The 19251-nt window shown below is 40.5% G+C and overlaps 2 protein-coding genes across 2 annotated transcripts in view; one reads left to right on the forward strand and one right to left on the reverse strand.

Annotated features, from left to right (window-relative positions):
* Window positions 1–78: 78 nt before the first annotated feature.
* LOC104605430 (DnaJ/Hsp40 cysteine-rich domain superfamily protein) lies at window positions 79–8246 on the forward strand. The gene is made up of 3 exons (XM_010270200.3): window positions 79–479; window positions 7663–7812; window positions 7915–8246. Exons 1-3 carry the CDS (start codon window positions 240–242, stop codon window positions 7990–7992), a joined length of 468 nt encoding a protein of 155 aa, XP_010268502.1. The 5' UTR covers window positions 79–239; the 3' UTR covers window positions 7993–8246.
* LOC104605431 (Transducin/WD40 repeat-like superfamily protein) overlaps window positions 7763–19251 on the reverse strand; it is a 33156-nt gene continuing 21667 nt past the window's right edge. The window contains exons 2-5 of the mRNA XM_010270201.3: window positions 17957–18026; window positions 8496–8730; window positions 8248–8321; window positions 7763–8140 (exon numbers count right to left, since the gene is read on the reverse strand). Coding sequence (XP_010268503.1) covers window positions 8087–8140; window positions 8248–8321; window positions 8496–8730; window positions 17957–18026 — 433 coding nt within the window. The 3' untranslated portion in view covers window positions 7763–8086. The remainder of the gene's footprint in view (window positions 8141–8247; window positions 8322–8495; window positions 8731–17956; window positions 18027–19251) is intronic.

A 19251-nucleotide genomic window follows, 5' to 3' on the forward strand; every position in this document is an offset into this window, starting at 1 on the left:
GCTTTTTAGAAACACAAAAGCAGAATTTTATCCAAACACAACCTAATTTTATGAGTTATATTGGAAAGAGGTTTGCTCCACAACATACAAGAAAAGAACAAAGCAAAAACGAGCGGCAATCCCCGCCCACCATCTCTCTCTCTCTCTCTCATATCTGCATTTGCGTGCACAAGAATAGAAGCACAAGCAGAAGCAGAAACAGAACACGGCAACCTTTAATTTGTTAGGAGAGAATCGAAATGTCGAGCTGCTCGTGCGGCAGACCTGTAATTTTGGCGAGAGCTGTGAACAGAAACTATTTGATTGAACATAGAAAGATTCGAATCGATATGGGTATGATGCCTTATCGTAGCAGTGGTGGAAATAGTGGAAGATTGATGACTCATGGGGATTTTGGTGTTAGAGCATCCATAGTGGATTCTTATGAAAGTTCTTCCAACTTCGCCAAGCGTATGGAGCAGGCATGGTTAATCTCTCAGGTATTCCTTCCTTTGTACGGTCTAAATTATAAGGAATTGATTTGTCAGCTTTAGTTTAGTGATTTATTTATTATTTTTTATTAGAAATGGCTTGAAGTTACAGGGATTTGGTTATTGATTCTATGGTAAAACTATTTGATTAGTTGAAGGGGTTGGAAGAAGCCATATAGAAATATTTTTGTATGTATTTTATACAACTGGGTTTCTTAGAATTTTGAGATCCCGGTAGGAAGTGAATCTGGTCGTTGATTGTTTGGTTAAATTCTGAACTACAATTTGAAAGAAGACTATTAGGAAAAAAGAAAATTTCAGGAGAGCATATGTTATGTTTGAATTGAAAATTCAGTTTCAAGAAGTATTTAGGGAGAAAGCACCAACTAGATTAGATGTGCAACGTATGGCTACTACAACCAAATAGGCTGATTGAGTGATAGAGATGGAATCATTAGGAATATTGCTGATGAATGGCAAGCTGAAACAATGTCAGATTGGTATGATGGATACCTGGGATCAGGAAAAACTTGGTGGAACATGACATTGGAATGACGGTAGTAATCCTTAAACAATGTGCACCCTTTTTTGTTTGAAGTAGAAAATTTTGCTGCAGAAATTCTCAACAAGTCATGACAAAAAGTAGCAGTAAGAAAGCAAGCACATTGAGATCATAAAGCCATCTATCAGTAATTTAATCTTCGTGCATGTAAGCACGTGTGGTGAAGGACTAAAAAAGATACATATTGTCACTCCTGGTATATGTTGTATGTTGATAAAATAGGTGTAAATGATGAGATGTAATAGCAGGTAAGTGCAAACTGAAACAGCAGAGGTTATTTAAGATCCAAATAAACAAATTGGGAAAACCAAATGCATGGGCTGAAACTTTAGAAAAAAAAATGAAAATGAGCAGGTCTTAGTTTTAATTGACAGCTGGGAGAGATATTTATCTTTGTTCTTGATTTGGTTACCCATAGTGAGAGATGTAGATGGATAAGGTCCACGATATTGTCATTCGCTGGATGAATTAGCCATACCTGTCAATGGAGAAAAGAAAAAAAAAGGCTAGACATATTAATGGGTCACCCAAATTGATCTGATCCTATTATACAGGGTCTAGGTCAACTCCTTGTTCCAATGGTTGATCACCATGGCTTATATAAAAGGGCACCTGTCTAGGTGGCAAAAATCAGAAGGTGAGACCAGGTCTGACCTTTCTGAAACTGATAAGGCCTTAATGTGACAAAGTGTTTGTGTTAATTATAATACTATATAATATATAATTAGTATATAGATGACAAAGATACTCCCTACCTTTGTATTTGTCTCTTCCTTACATGTAAGATTTTCTAATAATATGTTTACTTGTCTTTGTTCTTTACAGGTATTTTATTATATTATCATTTTTTTAATTCAATTTATAAGGCTTGTTATTAAAATTTACCAGGAATTAGGCCTTTTAGTTATAATCAGCTCTTACTGGGTCAGATCTGATAAGCCCAATAAGTAATAAAGTTTACTTTTTAGATAGATAGATAGATACTTACAGACCCTTAGGATCTGGGTTGGGACAAGGTCTGTCTATTCCTTATAGGTGGGGTGGATGTACCTCGAATCAGGGCCAGATTCAACTAATTGACAGGTTTAGCATTAGTGGCATCCTTCCACAGTGGTATGCGACTGTGACATGTGCTAAATCACCAATGAAACTGAAGGAAAAATTTTATAAGTTGGTTTATTCTCCACTAAATCATTGTTTTACAGCTTAGTTGCTGGGTCTTTTCCCTCTTCTTTCCCGAACGGAAGGATATGGTCCTCTACAGCTCCTCCTAGATTCTCCTTTTTCCTCTGGGGGGCAGATTGTGGTAGGCTGAATACCTTGGATATCATGCGGAAGAAAAGGCTTGGCCATCTTTGTTTATCCCCCCATGTATGTGTTCTGTTTTATGAAGACAGTGAATCTATTGGTCACCATCTAATTAATTGCAATGTAGTGTTTGGCAATTCCTGCTCAATTTGTTTTACAATTGCAGCTTCCATTGGGTCCCTTTCAATTCAGTTTGTGACTTTATTCTTCAATGGAAGGATGGAAATTGGGGAAATGAGGCTAGAGTTTTGGGCTAGAATAGTGGCAAGTATTCATGGGCTGGAGCATAATGGATGGGACACTGGAATCAGAGCTAGGACCACAAGCAATTCTCCTTGGAAAGCCATTCATGACCTACTACCAGTTTTCTCCCCTAATATCAGGTATGATTTGAATTCCGGTAACTCCATAAAATTTTGGGAACAAACCTGGGTGGGGAGTGCCCCTCTAAAGGATCAGTTTCCTTCTTTGTTTGCTCTTTCTGATTTGAAAAATGAGCCAATCTCGTCTTTTACCACCCCGTCCTCTTCCATTTCTGGGATTGGGTGGAACTTGGGTCTAAGAAGGGATTTGAGGGACTCAAACTTTGACATTATTTTGAGCCTTATTGCAATTCTTGATAACGTTGTCTTAGACCCCACTAGGGCGGACTCTAGAATTTGGACACCTTCTCCCAATGGAATTTTTACTTGTGCTTCTTTCTTCAAAGTCTTAAGTCAGTCCACCAGTCCTACCTTCCCTCCTTTTCCTGTTGATGAGGTTTGGTGCAGAGCAATACCTCCTAGGGTTGGTAGTTTTTGTTGGGAAGCCTATCTAGAAAGAATCAACACTGGTGATTTACTCCAAAAGAAGAGACCCAATACTTGTTTGTCACCTCAGTGGTGTGTTCTTTGTAAAGCGGATGGGGAGACTGGTTTTCACCTACTGGTGTCTTGCCTTTTTGCGAGGTCAATTTGGAAATGGGCTTTGTCCCTATTTGGTTGTTGTTGGAACCCCCCATCAGACTTGCAAGGCCTTTTTTCCCCTTCTTTTTTCAGGTGGCGGATAAAAAGGGGAAGGACAATGTGGAGAGGACTAAAGGCTGCAGTATGTTGGACACTTTGGGAAGAAAGAAACTACAGGATATTCTCAGAAGCTCAGAGAGGAGCAGCAGATCTGAGGGCTATCATTCATATTAGGGCGGTACAGTGGCTGAAATCTTTGGAGCTTTTCACAGATTACATTGTGGATGACATGTTGAGGAAGTGGGGTGAAATTGCAAGTTGCACACAAACTAAGTCAGTAATGAGTGTGGCTTGGACCCCTCCACCTAGTGGATTCGTGAAACTAAACTTTGATGGGTGTAGCAGGGGAAATCCGGGACAATCGGGGACTGAGGGTGTTTTTAGGGATGAAAATGGGGTCATTTCTGCCATGTTCTCAGGCCCAATTGGAGTGGGTGACTCCCTTAGAGCTGAGATCTTTGCAGTTATGGAAGGAGTCCAAAAAGCTAAGGAGTTGAACATCAGGAAACTCTTAATTGAAGGGGATTCAGAGGTGGTGATAGGGTGGCTGCTTAAAGATCACAATGGCTTATGGAAGTACAATAATGAGAGGAGGAAATTCAAGTGGCTGGTGCAGGAGATGGAAGTTAAGATACGTTGGGTTAAAAGATCGGCTAATTCTCTAGCTGAACAAGGGGCAGAAAGGGATTCACTTTTTTGGGCCAAGCTGTAACTTTAGTGTGTTTTCTTTCTTTTTTCCTTTTCTTGAGGTTCTGTGTTGCTCTTGGAAGATAAGCGTGTTTGTCTTCCTTTTGTAAATCTTCTATTGATGAATTAATGAAAGTGTTATTGATCAAAAAAATAAAAAAGGAGGCTAGAGTTTTTGGGAGGCTTCTGTTCAATGCACCATGTGGAGTCTATGGGAAGAGAGAAACAAAAGAATTTTTTGAAGAAATTCTCCTCCCCAACTCTAAATGGTAGTATTTTGGCTTTTCTCTACATTTCAATTCTGTTATAGCAGAAGGAGATTCTAGAAATGGAATTGGCTTGGCCAAAATGCTAAATGCTGTTTTTTGGAGGATGTCTCATCTCCTTAATGAAATCAATGATATTGCAGCTTCTTTAGTTGCAGCTTTAGGATCCCTAGGATTTTGAATTGTCAAACAGATGCTTTTGCTAAAGCTGGGTTGGGAAGGGATTTTTTGTAGTGCTAACAGTTATCCTTCTTGAGTGGGCTTTTGTGTTTTTTGAAGCCCTTGCATTCTCATGTAGATCGTTACTTTTTTGTTTGAATGAAAGTTACCATTTCAAAAAAAAAAAAAAAAGGATGTGCCTTATGAAGCACGGAATTGAACAGTTGGAGGACAAGATGTCCATAGAATGAGCATCTCTGAAATAAGGATATTGAGATGGATAAGTGGCAAGAGTAAACAGGTAAGGCAATTTAGGTAGGGAATTACCAAGATGTTTGATCATGACCATTTAGTGATGAGAATGACAGATTTGGTGAAGGGGTCATTGCTCGGTGTAATGGTAAATTATCAGGCTAAGTATATGAGGGTTCAAATCTGAGAGCATCCACTTTGTGTAACAAATTAGGTCCATATCCAGTCCACCTCTCCCAAGACCCTGGATAGCTAGGGCAAGCATTGGGTAATGGCCCTTCAATGGCAGCTTTGGTGAGGGATAACTTGGTGCTAGCTGAAGTTTTTTACAAGATAAGAAAAAGTCAATTAACTGGGTTGAAGTAGTGGGAAAAGATTTGAAGAAAGATATGATGTTGTATAGAACAGAATGAAAGGAAAATATTTCTTTGCTGGAGTCCAAATGATTTGGATGAAGTGCAGTGAATATAAAAGGGATAAAGTTCTAATGTTGTTATCACTGTTACTGCTGCTGATGGTTATAATATGAAAAGTAGTATGTTCTATGCCATTATGAAAGAGTATAATGCCTCTTGTGAAGCTTTAAGGAATTTGTAAAGATTAGCAACTGATAAATGTGTAATCATGTCATGGACCTCATCGTATATAATCAAACAGGCTATGTGGTGGTATTTTCGACTTTCATGGCCTCTACATGTCTTAATGGACTATGGTCTATCTAAACTGATGTAAGTTGATTCTGTTGCTGATAGCCTAGCTGGAATGGATATAGAAAGACCTATTTGAACAGTGAGAACTGTATACCTTTATGAGATTTTGATGGATGAAGAGCGGTTCTGTATGGCTGTGCTTTTTTATAAATCTTATTGTATACCGTCTGATGTGCATCCTCTTTATTTTCCAATGAGTAGTCATTTCTCGAAAATACTAATGCGAGTTATACTTGTAAACATTTTCATCCTTCCATTATCAATGTTTCTTATATTTTAGTTTTTTTGTTTATTTCATTTATTTTATTATTTTATATACTTTTTTTTTGTGATTTTGAGCAAGAAACACTGAAATTTGGAACTGCTAGTTATGTTTCCCCTATAGTTCCCAATTTGGTATTTTGAATGTGAGATGTAGGGTTCTTTCCAAATTATCAGATTTGGCTTTGTAATATGAGAATAAACTTTTAGAATTATAGGCTAGGGATGCATAAATGCAGGTGCTATTATCAATATTTAATCAGGATTAGAAATCTGTACTAAACAAGAACAGGATAAGATTGGTAATTGTTGCTTTACTTGTGAAGTAATAGATACAAGTATAGGTCAATCATGGTTTCCAGCAAGGGTTTTCATAGCATACTAAATGTGGTAGCCGACTCATCTTTCTTCTCATATTTTTCTTTTTTCTTCAATGCTCTTGGTTTTTTTTTTCCAACAGTGAGGGTTAAGCACTTGAGACAAGATATTGTGCGACCAAAAATATGATTACTGTGTGGAAGAAAAATATGACTTTATTTAGGATTGGACTGTGGTGTACAAGAAAATATCTTAGCAGCAGGTTGAGGAGAGAAAAAGCAATAAAAATAGGAAGCAAGATATGCTGACCAGGAGGACTGATCATTAACTTCAATTCGGATGTCTAAAACATAGAAAAAAGAAAAACAAGAAAAATCTAGTGCATGTGCATCTTTCATCAGGTTAAATACAAAGCGAATGGATTTGATAGTTGTTTTGTTTAGAGAACAAGTTTGAAAGACCCGAGAAACCACATATCCGCATGGTTGAGAACCCAAAATCTAGTGTATCTCTGAGTTGAAGCCTTCTCTTGTGGGTACTTTTTGAAACTCAATGTATGCGTCGGTTCTAAAAAATACATGTTTGTAGCATTAGATGTTTTATTTTAATGAATCTTGGTTTTGTTTTATGTATGAAAATTGTGTTGTAAGTGAGAATTCCCTGAACTGTCTGAATATAAAATGATTAAAGTCTAGATGCAATGTAGAAAGCCTGAAACAAATTGGACTATATGCGTTTATTCTTTCCTATCATTGAAAGTTTATTCCACCAAATAAAAAAGAAAAGCACAAGGTTAATGGGCCTATTTCATTTTGCATCTTTGAAAGTTAAAACCAGTCAAAATTGAGAAGAATAAATCCTTCCTCTTATGAGTCTATTGGATTTTAATTCAATTAATTTGACTTCAGAATGGGGTTTCATCTTTGGTTGGTGCAACATTTCACATAGTCATGGTTATTTATTTCTTGTACAGACAATTGGAAGCCCATTTTTTTAGGGTGGTTGGGTTGGGTTCAGCTGGAAGTTAAAAACTCGACATCTGACTAAAAATGAGTTATTTTGGTACGTTACACTTTTTCTTGAGATTTGATATCAACACAAGCCCTTAGTAATTTAAATTGGCCTTCTGGGGCTTGTGAAGATGCTAAGTTGCCCGTTTCGCCCATCTTGTTGGAATTTGGAAGGTTCTACCGTGATCTAATCTCCATAAATCTAGGGAACTAGAGGCGAGGTAGACGAACATTACAGCAGTTTGCAGGTGCCAGCTTTAGGTTGAAGCTCAAAGGGCCTCAAATGCTCACATCAATCTTGTGGCAATCTTTCCAGTTGCCTCCTAAGCACTAAAATAGACCTATTTTTAGCACAATTTTCCATGAAAAAGCTCAAAGCCGTGACAGGTGGACTACTAGGACTGTCAGTTCAAGATGGGGTACGTTGCTGATATGTTCTAGGCACCCAACAATCTGCTAATCCAACAGGTTCCTTATTAATGAATTGGATTTGATAGGTAACTGAAATGGTAAGGTACCCTTGCATGCCATGCATCATGTTACCCTTCAGAAAACCTCTCTTTCTTGCGATTGAACTATTGTTTTGGCCTTCTAAATTCGTAATCATCTCTCTACCCCTTAGAACATAATATTTATCAGTTCATGATGTTTGCAGCAACCAAGACCAATTGCTTGTTCTTCATGCAATTCAAAAGGGCATGTTGAATGCAAATGGTGTGGAGGAACAGGCTTCTTCATCATTGGAGACAATATGCTTTGTGAAGTGCCTTCAAAGAACACCAGCTGCATTATATGTGCTGGAAAGGTAAACAAAAAAGCACTTTGACCTCTTCAGTATTCGTCTCCTTAGTTTAAAACAATTTAATGCAACATTCTCTGAACATAAAACTTTTTTTCATCCTTGAAGGGATCGATGTGCTGCTCTGACTGTAAAGGAACAGGCTTCCGCGCCAAGTGGTTGGGACACCCTCCCATCCTAAAGTAGCAGCAATGGTTTGCAGTTCTATAGTTATAACGAATAAAGCTGCCAAAGAGTGACAGGATCCATCTTGAATTGATCTGGTTTCCTCGTCGCAACATCATTGTCTTGATAAGATGACTATGGATTCCCACTCCAAACTACAAAGCAAATCCTGTATCACATGTCAGGTGGTCAAACATAAATTCCAGTTTTATAATATTTCATGTTCATAACACAGAAATATAGTTTCAACCCCATAATTTAATATTTTCCACTTACAGATGGGTTTTGTTTATCAATGTCGAAGCTGTTGATGGCACAGGGTTCTGCCAGAATCTCCATGGGTTGCTCACCTGTAGGATTAGACAAATCCATTCAGTTCTACCTTACATGATCAAGGACTATTAAATTATAAAGCAATCAATTGAGATAAGACCAATGAACTACTGCTTCAAATTGATAACGATTCACCATTTAAAGTAACATATAATCCTCAACAAAGCATCAAAGCATATAGAGACCCATACCTTGTTTAATAACAGCAAGAATCCCATCTTCTGAGCACATCATAACAGGTAAGATTTGGCCAGATGAGATGTTACCAATGGTTGCAGACTGCATGTAACAATCAAACTGGACTTCCCAAACCTCACTTTCGGAGGGGGAAACTACTGTTTCGCCTGGTACAATCCCAGAGAGCAGAACTGGCTGTTTTTGCCACCGAAGGTCCCAGGCAAATACAGTACCAGAGGAGCCTCCTGCCTTAACAAGCTCCAAAACAAATAAATAAATAAACAGGAATAAAACGGGAAAAAGATACATGGGCTTTTCATGAAGAATGTTTATTAACCAACAGTCATTCTTGTTTGGAAGACAAACATAAATCACCAAATATGAAATATCAACAATATGATCATTACAAAATATCCATTAAGGGTGGGCAAAATCAGTCTGGAGAAGAAAATGATATGGAGTGATGTTTGGAAAGCCGACAGTAAACCTAATTTTAGCCTGTTTGGGAGGGCTTCTGCAGTGATTGAGCTGTGTTGACTGAGCTGCTTCTGATAAGCTACCTATGATGGCCTCATCAGAAAGTCAATTCTTTGGCCTATGGTAACTTTTTTTCAACTTTCCAGATTTTTACCACACAAGGCTTGATGATTTTCGGGTTTCTTGGCTCTTTCAATGCCAGAAGCCGCTGCGTGAAAGCCATCCCAAATGGGCACTAATACTGGTAGATTGAGCTTCCTATTAAAATTCAATCTCCCTTCATGTGATGTAAAACCTACAAATCAAATTTACCTGATTGTATAACCAACTTCTAAACATTATGTGGCTAAATTAGGAGTCTAACTATGGTTGCATGTTAAATCAAATTTTCAACCAATCAAGTGAGAGAAGTCACATGGTTTATTTACTTTTCATTGGTTCACGTTACACAAGGTGTACTTTAACAACATTAAAGACGTCACTGTGATGTGTCACTTTATCACTGGTTTGTTCACATTTGAGTTATGTTGCAGCAATTTCCATAGATCACTATGGAGTGTTTAGGTGGGAAGTTATTTAGTCTAATATCAGATGTAGCCCTTAGCCCTTTACACATAACACAGCTCTAGGACAACACAATAAAATTTATCATAAGTTAAAAATAAATAAATAAATCCATTCATAAGCTTATCCTAGGATGGTAAGAGGGTCATACCTAATGATGGTCCAGACTGGATATAGACCTAACCTTTTTTTTATTTTTTGATCAATAACATCAATTTCATTAAATTAAGAGAATAGAGGGAAAGGAATACAGAGGGAGATAAAATAACTTAGCTCCCCAAAAAACAGAAAACTCAGGGAAAGCAAAGAAAATTAAAAACTAGCCCAGAAAACAGCCTCCCTAGTCACTCCTTGCTTGGCCAACCCATCCGCAAATGAGTTGGCACTCCTCTTCACCCAGCTGTACTGAATCTCTATGTCCCTACCCAGCCATAAGAACTATTTTTTCTCATTGTTAAAGTTCCACAAACCACTGTCATCTGTCTTCAACCAAACCACCACCTTCAAGTCACCTTCCAGAATCAAACGGCTAATATTTAGATCTTTTGCTCTTCGAATTCCTTCAAGCGCTGCAAGGATCTCAACCCTAAAAGAGTCACCTTCTCCAATAGGGCCAGAGAATAAAGCAGTAACAATCCCTTCTTCATTCCTGAAGACTCCTCCAATCCCAGAGGGCCCTGGATTCCTTACACTGCTGCCATCAAAATTCAGCTTTATAAAGCCCGAGGGGGGAGGGGACCAGAACGGACAAAGAGTCATCTTGCATCTTGCAGTGGAAGCAATCTCTTTCTAGTTTCTTAGCAAGTCATCCATAGGACAATCTGAAAATGACTCCAAGGATTTTAGCCAGTGGACCGCTCTTATAAGGATTCGGTCTAACAAGTCTTTCAAAGTTTTTTCCTTGTCAGAAAAAATGCGTGAGTTTCTTTCTTCCCACAAAGACCAGCAAACCGCTGCCCTAATACACCTCCACATAGTCTTCCCTCACTTCTTAGGCCAACTGAAAAGAGATGGGGAAAACAAACCTTGGACAGTCTTCGGAGGATACCAAGAACACTCAAAACGGGAGAAAACCCACTCCCAAACAGAATTAGCAACCTTACAAGAGACCATGAGGTGGTAGCCAGATTCCCCATCAGCTTTACAAAGAGCACATCTATTAGGAAGTAACAATAGTTGGGTCTCTTTCTTTGGAGTAAGTCTAAAGTGTTGATTCTTTCCAGGAAAATTTCCCAACAAAAAAACCCCACTCGAGGAGGAATAGGTCTGCTCCAAATTTCCTTAACTGGAAAGGACAACCCCAGGGGGTAGGAGGCTGAGTTAAAGTTTCAAACAAAGAAGCACAAGAAAAGGTACCAGAGCTAGAAAGGGTCCAAAATCTGGTGTCTTCCTTAGCAGGGTTTAGGAAGACACCCTCAAGGGAGGCTAGCAGAGCTACCAGGCTATCCAAGTCCGTATCCCTAATTGCCCTACGCAGGCCAAGGTTCCAACCAAAGCCCGAAGTGTAAGTGGAAGCTTAAAGGACTAAGAAAGAAGAAATGAGTTCATTTTTCAAGTCTGAAAGAGCATACAAGGAAGGAAACTTGTCTTTCAGAGGAGAATCCCCGACCCAAAGATGTTCCCAGAAATTTATTCGATTACCAGAGTTTAGACCATACCTGATCCAAGGGGAGAAAACTGGAAGCAGATTGTGGATGGATTTCCAAGGAGAAGCTACCGAAGCCCTTGCCAAGATTCCAGGATCCCAGCCATTGTCTTCCAACCCATGAATGCTAGCCACAATCTTAGTCCACAATTTATCCCTTTCCAAAGAGAACCTCCACAACCACTTCCCCAGAAGAGCCATGTTCCTTTTCTTGAAATTACCAATCCCTAGACCTCCTATTGTTTTACACCTAGAGACCACCTCCCAACTCACCCTATGATCTCTCTTCTCCTCTCCAGGCTCCCAGAGAAAGTTCCTTATTAATTTTTCCAAAAGGTTTGAAACCTTTGAGGGGATCTTAAACACTGACAGAAAGTAAACAGGAAGGTTAACTAGGGTAGATTTAATGAGAGAGACTCTTCCACCTAAAGAAAGATAACTCCTCTTCCAGGCCACTAGCCTCTTCTCAAACCTCTCCACTACTAGAGCCCAAAAACTGACACTCTTAGGATTATCTCCTAAAGGGAGGCCCAAGTAAGTCAGGGGCCAATCCATAATAGCACAACCTAGCTCATCTGCAGATTTCCTTAGATCTCTTTCGTTCACATTCACTCCCACCACACAACTCTTGTCGAAGTTTACCTTGAGGTTAGAAATCTGCTCAAAAAGTTGTATTGTCAACTTTAGATTCCGGATCCAACTGAGGTTCCCTCCTTCACAGAAAAGGATAGTATCATCTGCAAACTGAAGAAGAGTTAAGGGAACCTCTTCCCTTCCTACTCTCCACCCTCTTATCAGATTCCTCGAGTCTGCTCTATGGATCAATCGCCCAAACACATCAACAATAAGGGTAAAAAGAAAAGGGGAAAGAGGATCTCCTTGTCTTAGACCTCTCAACGCCGGAAAGAAGTCCACCACAGTCCCGTTCACCAAGATAGAATAATGGAAAGTCCTAACACAGCCCCAGATCCACTTGCACCACCTGTCACCAAAACCAAAACTCCTCAACACCTCCATCAAGAATGACCAATCAACCAAGTCGAAAGCCTTCTCCAGATCCAATTTGCAGACCACTCCCTTCTTCTTTGACTTTCTAAATCTCTCCAAGCTCTCATTTGCAATGAGGATCTGATCGGTGATCTGTCTTCCCTCCACAAAAGCACTTTGGTTGGGTGCAATAATAGAGGGGAGCACCTTCTTTATCCTGAGAGACAGCACCTTAGCAATGATTTTGTACAAGCTAGTCACCAAACTAATAGGTCTAAAATCTTTTGGTTGGGAGGCATCTTTCTTCTTTGGGACTAAGGCAATGAAAGTTGAGTTCAATCCCGGGTTTATCACACCCCTCCTGTGGAACTCCTCAAAGACCGAAGCAAGATCATTCTCCAAGATATCCCAGCAATCTTGGTAAAAGGCCATTGTGAACCCATTTGCACCCAGAGCTTTTGTCCTATCCATAGAGAAAACTGCTTCCTTTACCTCCTCCATATCGAATCTTTTTTCTAGCCACTCTCTCTTCTCTGCACTAAGAGTCGGCCAGTCCAAACCCTCCAACCACACTCTCTCATTTATAGGCCTTCTAAAAATAGATTTGAAGTGATTTACTAGGGCCTCTGCAATTTCAGCCGGGTGAGACAAGACTGCTCCATCAACTTCCAAGTTAGAGATGTAATTCTTCTTTCTCCTTCCATTTGCCACTGAATGGAAAAACCTTGTGTTTCTGTCTCCCTCCCTTAGCCACTTACACCTAGATTTTTGCCTCCAACTGATTTCCTCCTTGATTAGGATGTCCTCCAACTTCCTCCTTAAAACCCATCTCAACTTCCTTTCTTCCTTTCCAAAGGGGCCTCTCTCTTCCTTCAGGTCCAAATCCTCAATTTGCTCCACCAGAACTTGCTTTGTCTCTTCTAATCTTCCAAATTCCAGTCTATTCCACTCCTTTAATTGAGATTTTAGGTATTGGAGTTTCTTGTGGAACCTCATTCCCTCCCAATCAACTACCGGATTCGCTTGCTCCCACCACTCTCTGACTTTCTCAGTGAAACCCGGATGAGACAACCACATATTTTCAAACTTGAAAAGGTAGGCCCTGCTCCTCTTAATTCCTCCTTGACCAAAACTATTGGCCAGTGGTCTGAAGTGAGTCTAGGGAGAGCCCTAGAAGAAATGTTGCCCCAATGATCCTCCCAATCAGTTGAGAACAAAAATCTGTCCAACTTAGAGCAAATTGGCTGAGATTGAAGGTTGGACCAAGTGAAGTTATTATTTAGGAAGGGAAGTTCTTTGAGATTAAAAGAGTCCACAAATTGGTTGAACTTCCTCGTACTTGTTGTCACTCTCTGTCTGGGGTTGTTGGTTTCCTCCATAAATCTCACTACATTAAAGTCCCCTCCCACACACCAGGGTCCATCCCAAAGGCCTCTAATGTCACTCAATTCTTCCCATAATTTCTCCCTTTGCCTATATAGTCATTGGGGCCATACACATTTGTTAGAACCCATTCATACCCATCGGCCACCTGTTTGAACTTCAGGGAGACAGAGTGATCTCCAATTAGCTCCTCCACACCTAAGAGAATCTCTTCTTTCCACAGGGTCACAATTCCTCCCGAGGAACCCCACGAAGGAGCAGCCACCCATTTAATACCTCTAGAACTCCACACACTCCTTGCCCAGCTGCAATCAAAATCCATTCTTTTGGACTCCTGAAGCATAACCACGTCCGGATTGAACTTCTTAATTACCTCTTTGATTGTTGCTCTCTTCCTAAAGCTGCCCAACCCCCTCACATTCCAACTTAGGATTCTCATTGAAAACTAAAGGCTTTTAACCCTAAGTCCTCCAAGAACTATTTAGACCCTTTTCTTCTAATCCCTTTCACTTCGAACTTCTTGTCCCCCTCAATATCTTTTTTTAATCTCTCCACTTCACTCAGCCTTCCGAACTTCATCTTGTTGTCCTCTTTATTTTGCATGTAGGCTTTTAGGTCATTCGGGTTCTTCAGCTTGCACCCCAACTTTTTCACAAACTCTGCAACTGACTCTTCCCCAAAAGTTTCCTCTTTCCCTAAAGAAGCACTCTCCTCACTCCTAGGAAGCTTCTTGTTCCTTCTCACTTTACCTCCGACCACAACCCTGTCTGTCCCCTCCAGGCTCCCTCTCTGCAAATTCTTCCTTTCCACTTCGCCCAAGAGGCTTTCTAAGATTTCCTTAATTATTGTCTCTCTGCATGATTCCTCACCCACTTCCCCCCCTTGTAGACTCAATGTGGCTTTCAGACTAGGGGCTTCCGACTCTTGGTTGGGAAGAGAATCTGGTACAAGAGATACAGAGCGCTCATCAGTATCCAAAACTGAATTGACACAGGCAAAGGAGAGAAGAGAGGAGAGAGCACAGGCAAAGGAGAGGTAGTCACTTTCTTTTTTGGGAAAACAGAGCACTCTGTCTCCCAGAGATGGGGGAGGGAAATCCCTGTCACTGTATCAACACAAAGACCCCTTTCTGTACCCAAGTATGTACCTCTCTGTGAAGTACCCTTGTTCTGCTCTGAGAAGACCCGAGCAACCTCCTTTTCGGCCTCTTGCAAAGCACTAGAACTGAGGGGGGGCTCAGCCAGTAATGGGTTAAAATCACACACCCGCTCCTCCCCCTCCACCTTTCCTTCCCCCACCGAATCCCCTAAGAACAAACAGTCCAGGCTAAAAGAATCGTTGTTCTGATCTTTAAGTAGAGCTTCAACTGCCGCACTGCCTGAACTCCCACAATCGTCTGAACTATCAACATGATCAGAATCTGAACCGCAGCTCAACCAGCCTTGATCAGCATCTTCTTTCTCTTCTGGTCTGCCTCTCGAATAGCGTGGGTTCGGGCGATCAGAAAGGCTGTGATTTTGCTCGTCGCCGGCTGCTCGTCGCCGGCTGCTCGTCGGAACCCAGCACAGAGGCCGGCGCTCTCCAGCCTTGTTCGCAGATTTCGCCCCTCCACAGTCGAGAGGGCGAGACTTAGACGATGATAGATGAAAGAGGTCATCTATCATCGTCCCATGCCTACCCCGCCCCACGTGATGACTTAAGTTGTCACGTGGGCTTTTAAATCCGCAAGGAAGTTCACCCACTGGCCTGACCGGCTCGACCATTCTTAGAGCCGGTTCAAAGAGAGAGACAGCGCGCGAACCGCTCTTTCCCAACTTAGCCACGTCAGCATAGGACGGGCCACCCTCTTTACACAACCCTTCTTCAAAAAAATTTGAAAAAGAAGCCAAAATAGGAAGGCTTCGTGTCTTGGAACACCCCTGCCATTGTTCCCCTTCCTCTGTAAAACGCCCACACTCAACAGACTTACCCGCCAGCCCCTGAAGGCCACGTGTACACCCCCTGCGAGCTTGTCAGATTCTTCAACTTCTAGTCATCTTCCCCAAAGCAAAGCTTCAACTTCTGAAACTAGCCAGACCTTGTGCCAAGCTTCTTCTAAGAGGACTTCGAAGATCCGCAGCAAGTTCTCCGGATTGATCCCAGCAACCTTAAGTTCCACCGCTCTCAAGTTGCTTAAGTTAGCCTCCAACAGAATTCCACCCATTGCTCTAGCAATTTTCCCCATAATAAGGTTATTCCAAAGGTTGAAGGGAAGACCAAGAAGTTTAATCCAAAAGCTGCCGGCTCTGGGTTCAACTTCATTGCAATCTGGAGCCCAATTCTGGACCTTAATCAGGCTTCCTTCTACAAGGAAAGAATTGAAGAACAAAGTCTTACTTCCAATATCTAGTAGGGCTTTCTTTTCAGCAAAAGGTAGCAACAAAACATCTTCCTTTGATCCCAACCTCTCTGTTAAAACTTCTAAAACTTTCGTCCAATCTTCTATCACCCTTTCTGCCACTAAAACCACCCTCTTCTCCCAGCTCCCTCTCCCTTCTTCCACTGCTACTCGTCGGATGACAGACGAGCTGGACACCAAAACTTCAGGGTGAAGCTTTGGGCGGACCACAGAACAAACCTTCGAGCCAAGGGTTTCTTCTACTCTACTTTCGACCTCCAAGAGAAAAGCCTAAAGATTAGAAGCGAAAGAAGCCCACCCTCTTCGCTTCAGACCTTCTGGAATACACATCACTTGCTTTTTGTTAAAACCAAAGAGTCCGGTGACCATAATGAACCACCCTTTTCCATTCCTTTTTAGCACAGCTTCAAACCTCTTGTTCTCACAGGTCAACGAGTTTCTCCAACCTTCTTCTCGAAAGGAATTTATAGCTCCATCTACAAAGCCTTTCAGCCACACACAGGCCTCCTCTGTTAGAAGAATCGACACCCTGCTCCCTTCTCTGATTTTCAATAGAGCCTTCCCCTTTGTCCTTCCTTGCTCAAAGAGGAAAGATTTTGCTTCAATGGACAAATCTAGTCTCCATTTCCCCGCCAGCTTGAACTTCCTCTCCTCTCCCATGCCTAACTCGATGGACTATTTCAAGTATTGGATGAAGCAAAGATGGTGGGAGTAGGAGAGGACAAGAGGAAAGTGCTCCGGAGCCATTTTCTTAAGCTCAGACTGGTTACCACATTTTAGACCTAACCTTTGGCATCTTTTTAAACAAAGTGGCCGCTCTCAGACTCAAACCTATGTTATTCAAACTTGTCAGCCCAAGATTTTAAAGTATCCTTCATGATATCATCCGCTCCAAAAAAAAAATAATAAAAAATAAAAAAAATAAGAGAGATGATTAGTTCTTTATGGAAACCATCATTTTGGTTCTCATTCAGTAATTGGTTACTGTTTCACCCCCAAACCATCACCTGTAAAAACCTGGTGACCCAGTCAGCTGAATTGCTGCTGACCCATTTGACTCAGTGGGTCATGAGTTAAGACATTTATTCTTTATTTTTTTTATTTTAGACATCTCCATCATTAATAACAGTAATTCTCATTTATAACACTTACTTAATTTAGTATGCTAAAATATGTAATATTAGAGACATTTTTGCTGCAATTTTTTTTGTAATTTTATTTTTAAATTTTTATTATAGAATTTATGACATCATGGGTTGACCATTTTGACATTGACTTTTTTTCTGCACTGACCCACCACCCAGACAGAAAAGCGGTTTACCATTTCAGGTCAGTTTTAAAAACATTGCTCTGAACCATTTTCATCAATTGGCAGCTGAAAAACCTTGGTGGTTTTTGGCCCCCATTTGGAAATATTTAAGCTCTGGTTGAGTTGCTTTCAAGAAGCCACTGAAAGAAGCTTGAACGCAGAGCCATGCAAGTGACTGAATAATAATCAGTTTGCTCTCTGAATTTTCACCAAATATTACTTGTATGCTTTTAGAGTGGGCCCCACTGACAAAGCCAAAAGTAGCAGAGTGAAAGCCCTCCTAAATGGGCACTGTAATTGTTGAGCAGTAAAGCCTAGCATTTATGATTGTCAGCCACTGACATAACCCCAGTAGTGTCTCAGAGGAAGTAGAGATGAAAGGTGATAAGACAATCATATATCCTCAGATTCCACATAAACAAGGGGCCATTACTTGGTGTAATAGTAAAATCCTAGGTTGACAAGCGAGATAACACAGGTTTGAATATGAGGACAGCCACTTTGTACAGAGAAGTACCAAAGGTTAGGACCGTACCCAGTCTACTGCTCCTGAGACCCCAAATGGTTGGGAGTCTTGGGACCAACATTGGGTAATGGTCATAGGTTACACCTTAAGAACAGCTGTCACAATTAATCCTTAGGCAACTAAAAGTTGACAAGTCCACTTTCTGTATAAGAAAAAGGAATGAGTTAAGGTAGGCAGCCATCTTACCAGAAGAATGTGCTTTCGTGATGGGTGAATATCAATGGAGTGTACAATTTCAGACATATTCCCTCGACCCCTGCAACAACATCATTAGTTGATGTACATCATAACAGTAAATAACAAGCACATTCTATAGAAAGATGCATAAGCATCTAATCCAACATAAACAAACAGGTTAAGCAAAAGAGTGTTTAGGAAACAACAAACCTGCATATTATACAAGGATAATATCAAGGCCAACTAAACTTAAGAAAAGATTCCCTTCTCTCTTATCAAATAGTGTTGTAATTTGGTGTACGTGTATGTATGACAACCTTGTATAGGTAGGTATTCAGGTTATATTAGGGGGGGTGAGAGTACGACTGGATATGGTGTCAGATACAAAATTCAACTAAAATTGAAGTATTCAACATGATACAACACCCTTATACAAGTATTCAGGTATCTTAAGGGGAGAGGAAGATAAGCTTACAAGTTACCACTTACCAGGTCACCGACTAAAAGGTCTGTCTGATAACAGCTGTAAAGTGGCTGAACTGAATGACTTATTGCTGTCTCTTTTGGTGGACAAAATAATTAAATAATAAAATATTTGAGGCCATAAGCATTATTTGGATAAAAATGAAAAACTGAACCAAAATTTTCAGTTTCGGTTAACAGAAAAAATGAATTAACCAATATATATATAGATAGATAGAGAGAGAGAGAGAGAGAGAGAGATGGTACCAGAAAAACTGGTAGCCAATAGCCAATCAACAGGTATCAAAAAAGTGGTAACCATTCAGGTGGTTATTTATCAAATTCATAGGAAGGGATTTGATTGGTCAAAGCCCTTCCAGTATCATGTCCTTCCTGCAGCATTGATTTTTCCATAGTAATATAAAGAGCAGTCCAGTGTACAAGGCTCCCACAAATGCGGGGTCTGGGGGAGGGACAGATGTATACAGCCTTACCCTTGCACATACAGAGAGGCTGTTTCCAAGATTTGAACCCTGGTCACCCAGGTCGCAATGGAGCAACCCAACCATTGCACCAAGGCTCACCCTCATTTTTTCATATTAATCTCTCTCTCTCTCTCTCTCTCTCTCTCTCTCTCTCTCTCTCTCTCTCCATACATATATATATTATATATATATATGTGTGTGTGTGTGTGTGTGTATGAAACTCAGTATCAGTTTTAACCTAAAACCAAACTGAAAATTCGGTTTTGGTTATTCCAGTTTATCAAAAATTCGGTTCAGTTTTGTTTTCTCTTACAATTTCAGTTTCTTTGCCTCGGTTTTTAACCAAATAAACCGAAT

This window comes from Nelumbo nucifera, chromosome 8, assembly GCF_055504915.1.
Source record: "Nelumbo nucifera cultivar China Antique chromosome 8, China Antique-T2T, whole genome shotgun sequence".
NCBI lineage: Eukaryota > Viridiplantae > Streptophyta > Magnoliopsida > Proteales > Nelumbonaceae > Nelumbo > Nelumbo nucifera.

Coding starts and splice junctions, on each gene's coding strand:
- LOC104605430 (XM_010270200.3), top strand. CDS start 240: ATGTCGAGCTGCTCGTGCGGCAGACCTGTAATTTTGGCGAGAGCTGTG. Junction 480..7,662: donor AGGCATGGTTAATCTCTCAG/GTATTCCTTCCT, acceptor TGATGTTTGCAG/CAACCAAGACCAATTGCTTG. Junction 7,813..7,914: donor GCATTATATGTGCTGGAAAG/GTAAACAAAAAA, acceptor TCATCCTTGAAG/GGATCGATGTGCTGCTCTGA.